The sequence below is a fragment of the Trichechus manatus genome, unplaced genomic scaffold (assembly GCF_000243295.1).
Source record: "Trichechus manatus latirostris isolate Lorelei unplaced genomic scaffold, TriManLat1.0 scaffold00060, whole genome shotgun sequence".
In the NCBI taxonomy this organism is placed as follows: domain Eukaryota; kingdom Metazoa; phylum Chordata; class Mammalia; order Sirenia; family Trichechidae; genus Trichechus; species Trichechus manatus.
Window position 1 is genome coordinate 11,762,887 of NW_004443996.1, and position 8,132 is coordinate 11,771,018.

General features: G+C 39.1%; 1 protein-coding gene across 4 annotated transcripts in view; it reads left to right on the top strand.

Annotated features, from left to right (window-relative positions):
* The first annotated feature begins 1,536 nt into the window (after positions 1 to 1,536).
* ITM2A (integral membrane protein 2A) overlaps positions 1,537 to 8,132 on the top strand; it is a 110,083-nt gene continuing 103,487 nt past the window's right edge. For 2 of the 4 annotated variants that reach the window (XM_023733604.1, XM_023733603.1), the window contains exons 1-4: positions 1,619 to 1,875; positions 5,621 to 5,752; positions 6,028 to 6,225; positions 6,470 to 6,580. In XM_023733604.1, coding sequence (XP_023589372.1) covers positions 1,765 to 1,875; positions 5,621 to 5,752; positions 6,028 to 6,225; positions 6,470 to 6,580 — 552 coding nt within the window. In that variant the 5' untranslated portion in view covers positions 1,619 to 1,764. Of the gene's footprint in view, positions 1,876 to 5,620; positions 5,753 to 6,027; positions 6,226 to 6,469; positions 6,581 to 8,132 lie in introns of all 4 variants that reach the window. The other 2 variants (XM_023733606.1, XM_023733605.1) reach the window with 2 other exon arrangements.

Genomic DNA, 8,132 nt, shown 5'->3' on the forward strand with positions numbered 1-8,132 from the left:
TGCACTTGGTAGATAAACTTGTAGAAAGACCATTTGTTCAACCATCAGCGTGGTGTGGATCAGAGAGCAAGACCAGCACAGACCCTAGACTGAATTGTTACAAACAGATGGTTAACTGTAAACAGAAACATGCTAGGAAGCTGAGATTTCTTCAGCCTATACTAAAGTTGCCTGATAAACGTTAAATTATAATGGCAGATCTGAGCAATAATAAGTGAAAAAACATAGGATGTGAACATTTCTAAGCAAAATCAAACATTCTGCTTTATAAGGCTCTGGCCTTGTATAAGGCAACAGGCTCCCCACTGTTCACCTCCATCAACCTTCCCATCTGTGGCCTATCCAAGAAAATAAAGGCTGTCTTCACAAAGTTCCCACAGTGTAGACAGGCAACAGGCTTCAGAGTCAAGGAAACCTCAGTGGGAAAAATTTCAAGCTGGAATGTCTTGGATGGAGTGGTGGTGGCTCTTAACATATTCAAGTCTCTTAGTAAGTAGAGGGTAGATAGGGGATTCTTTAACACAGACTTTCTTTCTTAATTGTTATTGACTTGACACAACAGACTAGCTTCCTCAGCAGGACTATTTATAATGCTGTACCACCGCCAAGCCCAGCCACCACCCTCCTCCACAGCTTGGATTTCACATGGTGAAGTTCTCTATCAGTGTCTGCAACCTGGGAGGACTTAACTCTCAGGAAGTAGCTTGATTACACTGTCTGCCCACATGAATGTTTCAGTAATGATTTCTGACTCAGCCCCTTTGGGTTATTATTTTTCCCACTAGTGCTGGATTAGCGTCTGGCTAAATTTTGTATCCTATACCCCACCTCCACCTCCCTAAACACATAGCTTCACATACATCCCTGCTTTTCTCCCTGCAGACTTCACAGCTGGTGGCTGAAGAGAAACAGGCACTGGGCTGAGACCATACTCTAGTTTCCCTGACCTGGGAGAGTGAAAACATCTGGATTATTTCAGGGACTCAAGATGAGCTTTCATCCTCTTCTGTGTCTTATGTCTTACCTGCAAAATGGGGAGGTGGGAGCAAGAAGCTTCATTTTTCTATTCTAAACAGTGCCAGGGACTTTAGGTTGGGAAAGTAACAGTATGAAACAAACAAACTCAAGAAAAAAAAAAGTTGCTGCGAGAATGAACCAAATTACTATAAACGGACTTTAAAGGCGTTCTTTAAAGGAAGGTATTGTTATAAAGATGCAGAATCCTGTGGAAGTGTGCTTTAGGGGCCAGAATGCCTGCAGAGCTGAGGAAGCTTGGGTTGGTGCCACGTTATAGCTCCCAGCCCCGCGGGGGAGTGGGGACAGGCACAAGTTCTGAAAGCAGTGTCAGGTTCAGGGACTATCATAGCCTGAACAAAGGCAGAAAGACAAGGCAGGCTTCCTGCCTTGCTCTTATCTGAGGGCGCAGAAAGTGAGAGGGAGAATTCCTGGGGTGCAGTTGAGGCACACAGAGCCAGAGCGGGTCATGGGCTCCACCTTCCATCCTCTGCCTCGGCTATCAACCCCCTCCTCCCAGCATTTGGGCCCCTTCGCGCTCCTCCCTTGGCCCCTCCCTGAGTCCGCCCCCGATCTCCCACCCCATTTAGGATTGCATCATAAGTATTCCTAGACCAGGGTTGCAGCAGCTTAAGGCAGACAGCGGAGAAAATAGGTGCTGCCAGATTGAGTGCAATCTCTTCCTCTTCCAACCTGTAGCCTGGGACGCTGATTCCAGACGCGCCTTACCGCGCAGCCCAAAGCTTCACTATGGTGAAAATCGCCTTCAACACCCCAACCGCCCTGCAAAAGGAGGAGGCACGACAAGACGTGGAAGCCCTCGTGAGCCGCACTGTCCGAGCTCAGATCCTGACCGGGAAGGTAGCGGTCCCCCACTCCTCCCCGGGCTGCCTGCCAGGGTTGGGGGTGGGGGAGACTGGTGGCAAGAACAAAATGGAGGGTTTCCGCAGCCCCTTGGTCCCTTGGCGGTCTGCTCTGCACTTCTACTCTGTCGAGTTTCCCTGTAGCTCCTGTTCTGTCTGGTCGAGCCACCTCTAGCCTTCCGCGCCTCGCGCCCCTCTGCATCCCCGCGCGTCCCACGCTGCCCATTACGGAGGGAGGTTGGAGGGAGTTTGAGGAAAACCTCTGGGACCTGATGTCATCTTCTCTTGGGGGACGAGTTGGGGACTGGGTACCAATGAGGGACATGCTGCCCTGTTCCCCGCTCCAGAGGAGTGCACAGCCTCCATAGGGGAGGAGCGGACGTGAGGGGTGAGCAAGGGCAGGCGATTTAACTATTCTTTCCTTTTGATGTGGATGAAATTCTATGACTTTATCCTTCTAAGATCTAAGAGTGTTTGCAGGTGCTAGGGTTGGGTGGGGACAAAGGGCGGCTTTGACTAGAAGCAATATAGGTTGACAACTCTGTGTGACTCTGTGTGTGTGTGTGTGTATTTCAATTTCTCTCTGGTCAAAGGCTGTGTGAAGCATTCGGTAACAGCTGTCAACCTGAGGTTGGTCTTAATTGACTTTGGGGTGTTTACTGTGCCCTTGTACTTCAGAGGCCTTGTATGTTTTCTGAGTGACATTTCCTAAAGAAAACACTCTTCTTCTATAAAAAGAAACTTCGTCTTTCTTTTTATATTTAAAAATTGTCTTTGTTTGAGCAGTAATCCCCATCTACTCCCCCATACAGAGATGTGAAGCAGGTCTGATGTTGCAGTTTAAAGTAACTTTGCCAGAAACTGAGGTAGTTTTCCCCAAACAAATTTAACCATTATTTATTTAGTCCAATCTATATTTCCTTTAAATACCTATCAGGTGTTCAGTGTTTGTAAACTGTTTCTTATTTTCCTCAGTAAAATCTCAGATTTAAAAGGCAATCATATTTTGTTCATGTTCTCCAAAATCTGTGAAGTGTTGAAGCTTACAAATCTGTCCTAAGTTGTTTTGTTCTCTATAAAGTTTTGTGTTCAGTAGAAGAGTTTTGGAAAGTGCTTTGAGTGAAATGAGAATCCTTGTGGTAAAACTGATTATGCACACAATTTGAAATGCTAATGTGCTTATGTAGAATTTTTATCAGGGAACAGCAATCAAACTAGCTCTTGTGTATTATATATTTCAGAACTCAAATGTAACACCCCCTTGCATTGTTGAAGTTTTGGTTAAATGACAGGTCAAATGTGTAATTGTCCTCAAATTTGCTTTGTAAGTAAAATATGGCCAGATCTTTTTGGGAGTTCTAATTAGATGCCAGCAGTTAAATATAGCCACGAAGTAACCCCCCCCCCCTTTTTTTCCCTCATACCACCAATAACTTCATGACTTGTATTTGGATTAAGTTAATATGCAAGCAGTACTTCTGCCAGGCATGTGGTGTGATGAAGAACAAACAAATATGACATTTGCACTATGATTGTATTTCTTTGTTAGGTGTTGGAGAAGCTCCCAAAGGATCCTGAACTGGATATTTATTTAATAATACATGATTGATACATTACATAGCGATGTATTGATCTGCTCATCAGAGATTGAGTACAACACATTAAAAATCAGAGGTTGTGTACAATGACTTTAAAATACAGTTCAGAGAGAAATTAGCTATGGCAATTGATGGGCCCCACCACCCTGAATTCCAGCAAATTTAAATGGAAACAAAAATTCTTATTCCTAGTATGTAGGTATATTTTATGAAATTAATACTCGAATATTTAGTCCCTGCTTAGTAACAAACTCCCTGAATTGTTGGGAAACCAAACACAAACCCATCGCTGTCAGGTTGATTCCAACTCATAGCGACCCTACGGGACAGAGTAGAACTGCCCCACAGGGTTTCTCAGGAGCAGCTGGTACATTTGAACTGCTGACCTTTAGGTTAGCAGCGGAGCTCTTAACCACTGCACCACCAGGGCTCCAAATTTTTGGAAAGAGAGATGAAATTACAGTGCAAATTGTTCTTCTCATGTCTCAGTGGCAAGAAAAAAACAGAAATTGATTCTTCTAAAAATATCAAATTAAGTCATTATGTGATTTACAGGCAAATCACTTCATATTTCCGGGTGTCAGTTCAATCATCTAAAATATAATTTCTAAGCTTCCAGCTCTAGATCGCAGTGTTTCTTAAACATAATTTTTAGTTCTATCTTTGTAGTGTTAATCTTAGATAACATTTTTTATAAAACTAATTAAAAATGGATGAAAATTATTGGGACAAAGAAAAGCCTTCAAAGTTTATAGAGTACTAATGGAGGGCTTGAATTTAAATAATTTTTAGCTATGTGAATCCCAAACTCCTTTGAACTTTAAATAAAAATCTTTTATTTGAAAAACCATATATTAAATGCTTACCTCTGCTTTCCTCCCTTGCATTAACTTCAAATCACTCATTTATTTTCAGCAAATTAATTTGTTTGGGTAGATAGCATAAACATTATAGTAGTTGTCATGGAAAAGAGTTAATGATCTATTTACATACCAGTGTGAATGATTTACCGTTTGATTATCAGGGCCCGAGTTTGCTGATTTCATTTATTCTATCCCTGAGTAATCATGCCATTTAGGGCATATCGTGAAACAAGAATGGGATTGGGGATCATGCAGAGTTAATCAGTTACTTGTTTGCGTTGAATCTTTCTTGTTCAAATTCCTAAGCAAATTATTGGTTTAACATAATTTTATAGTAACTGTTACACAGACAACTTTTATACTAGTTCTAGCCAATCCTATACTTAAAAATCTAGTGTTTCATCCAGAATTTGGAAAGCATTATTTCATTCATGCAGTACACAGCTGTAAAACATTGAGTGACATTAGGAAGCCTTAGAGTCCTTGAGTGACACAAATGGTTAAGTACTCAACTACTAGCTGAAAATTTGGCAGTTCAAACCCACCCAGAGGTGCCTCAGAAGACAGGCCTAGCGATATGCTTCCAAAAGTCTTGAATACCCTATGGAGCAGTTCTACTGTGCACATATGGGGTTCATGGGTCATAAACAGCTTGACAGCAACGAATAACAACAGGAAGCCTCATATTTTTCATTAAAATTAGGAGCATTATAAAGTATATCTCTATCTTCAGTATTTGTATTTCTAAAATAGGGGAAAATGCAATACGCCTGCCCTTAGAGGACTACTTTCTTTAAATCCTAATTTTCAAAAAAAAACAGTTTTTTGAAAATCAGTTACTAAATCAAAGGACACCAATTTGTCTTTAAATTGGCAAACAAGTTGATTTCCAAAAAATAAAAAAATAGTAAAGAAACTTAACTGTATTCCAGAAAGTTAATGATGATATCGCTTTACAAGTCCAAAAAGTAACTATTTCCTTTTATTTAAACAGTGTAATTTATTGTATGAATGAATAGTTATTCTCATTTGATTCGAGAAATGTGTGTCTTGAAATAACTTCATAAGCATATTTGGGTTTGGAAATGCCAGAAGGAAAATTAATCTACTTGGAGATTTTTGCATCTATTAGACATCAGAATCTTGAAGTAATTTTAAGAGCAATGACTTAACATCATTCAAAAATATCTTGGGTTTCAAGTGAGAAAATTTGTATACGAAAGCAACTATGTGTCTAAAAGTACAATCTGGTTTTGTTTTTGTTTTGCTTTTTAATAAATAGGAGCTCCGAGTTGCCACCCAAGAAAAAGAGAGCTCCTCTGGGAGATGCATGCTTACACTCTTAGGCCTTTCATTCATCTTGGCAGGACTTATCGTTGGTGGAGCCTGCATTTACAAGTACTTCATGCCCAAGGTAATAATAATTATAATTCTTATAATTTGGATTACTAATTGCTATATATTTAGTAGCAACTTAAAATAATTCTGTGGTGGTCATCAGAGAAATGAGTATTTAGGGAAAATTTTAAAATTACCTTTTATTTCATAAAATTGATTTGTCTTCATGACTCTAAATGTAATTGACAAACTGGGTAAACAGTACACGGATTGATACAAATGTGAGAAAACAATCACATGTCATGGTAGTGAGCGTTGGAAGGTTTTAATTTTTCTCTTTTTGTCTTTTAGAGTACCATCTACCGTGGAGAGATGTGCTTCTTTGATTCTGAGGACCCTGCAAATGCACTTCCTGGAGGAGAGCCTTACTTCCTGCCTGTGACTGAGGAAGCTGACATTCGTGAGGATGACAACATCGCAATCATTGATGTACCTGTTCCCAGTTTTTCTGATAGTGACCCTGCAGCAATTATACATGACTTTGAAAAGGTGACTTTCACATTCTTATTGATATTCCAAGATATTCTCTTTTTCCTAGTCCACTGACAGGTAGTAAGTCCTTCCACAAATGTACAACTTTTGAAGCAAAAACTTACCATATTGTTGTTATTGAGTATACAATAGTTGATTTTGAAAGGATGTAGCTGCTTGTGTTCTACTGTTAATGGCAGCTGGAAAATCTGTAATATTAATGCTATCTATATCATATCTAACATTTTTCCCTCCCCAATAGGGTATGACTGCTTACCTGGACTTGCTGCTGGGTAACTGCTATCTGATGCCTCTTAATACCTCCATTGTTATGCCTCCAAAGAATCTGGTGGAGCTCTTTGGAAAACTGGCTGTATGTACTTTATAAGTTACATTTTGCTATAAGCGGTTATAAATGATTTTGCTTCCTCACTTAAAAAAATAGTTATTTGAGTCAAAATATTCCACTCAACTGAGATAATTTCCAAATAATAAAAAAGGAAAAATATATCTGCTATAGATAAGGATTGAAATAGTGTCTTTAACATAGATACTGCATATGGAGAGGAACTCAAGGCACTATAAAGAAATAAAAGACTGGTATAAACTTAGAAAAATAGGGGTAAATATTAAGGTAACGACAAAGGAAACTAACAATCCTACAAGTCAAAATAAAAAACTAGAAAAATATAAAGACTCGGCAAACACAAAATCAACAACAATGAAAAAGATGAAAAGAAAATACATAAAGAAAAACAACTCACCACAGAAAATTAAGTGGAACAAAGAAACTGAACAACACACAAAAAGACATCTAAATGACAGCATTAAACTCATACCTATCAATAATTACACTGAACGTAAATGGACTAAATGCACAAATAAAGAGACAGAGAGAGGCAGATAAAAAAACACGATCTGTCTATATGCTGCCTACAAGAGACACACCTTAGACTTAAAGACACAAAAAACTAAAACTCAAAGGATGGAAAAAAATATATAAAACAAGCAACACTCAAAAGAGAGCAGGAGTGGCAATATTAATTTCTGACAAAATAAACTTTGAAATGAAAGGAAGGACACTATATAATGATTAAAGGGTCAATACACCAGGAGGACATAACTATAATAAATATTTATGCACCCAATGACAGGGCTCCAAAATACATAAACTCTAACAGCACTGAAAAGAGAGAAAAGCAGCTCCACAATAGTAGTAGGAGACTTCAACACACCACTTTTGGTGAAGTACAGAACATCCAAAAGAAGCTCAACACAGACACGGAAGACCTAAATGTTACAATCAACCAACTTGATCTCATAGACATATACTGAACACTACACCCAACAGCAGCCAAGTATTCTTTCTTTTCCAACACACGTTGAACATTCTCCAGAATAGACTACGTATTAGGCCACAAAGCAAGCCTTAACAAAATCCAAAACATCAAAATATTACAAAGCATCTTTTCTGATCATAAAGCCATAAGGGTAGAAATCAACAAGAGAAAAAAGCAATGAAAAAAATCAAACACATGGAAACTGAACAACACCTTGCTCAAAAACTACTGGGTTATACAAGAAATTAAGGATGGAATAAAGAAATTCACAGAATCAAATAAGAATGAAAGCACACCCTACCAGAACCTTTGAGACACAGTAAAAGCAGTGCTCAGAGGTCAGTTTGTAGCAATAAGTGCACACATCCAAAAAGAAGAAAGGGCCATAATCAAAACACTAACCCTACAACTGGAACAAGTAGAAAGAGAGCAGCAAAAGAAGCCCACAGGGGCCAGAAGGAAGGAAATAATAAGAATTAGAGCAGAATTAAATGAATAGAGAATAGAAAAACAATTCAAAGAGTTAACAAGTCCAAAAGCTGGTTCTTTGAAAAGATCAACAAAATTGATAAACCATTGGCCAAA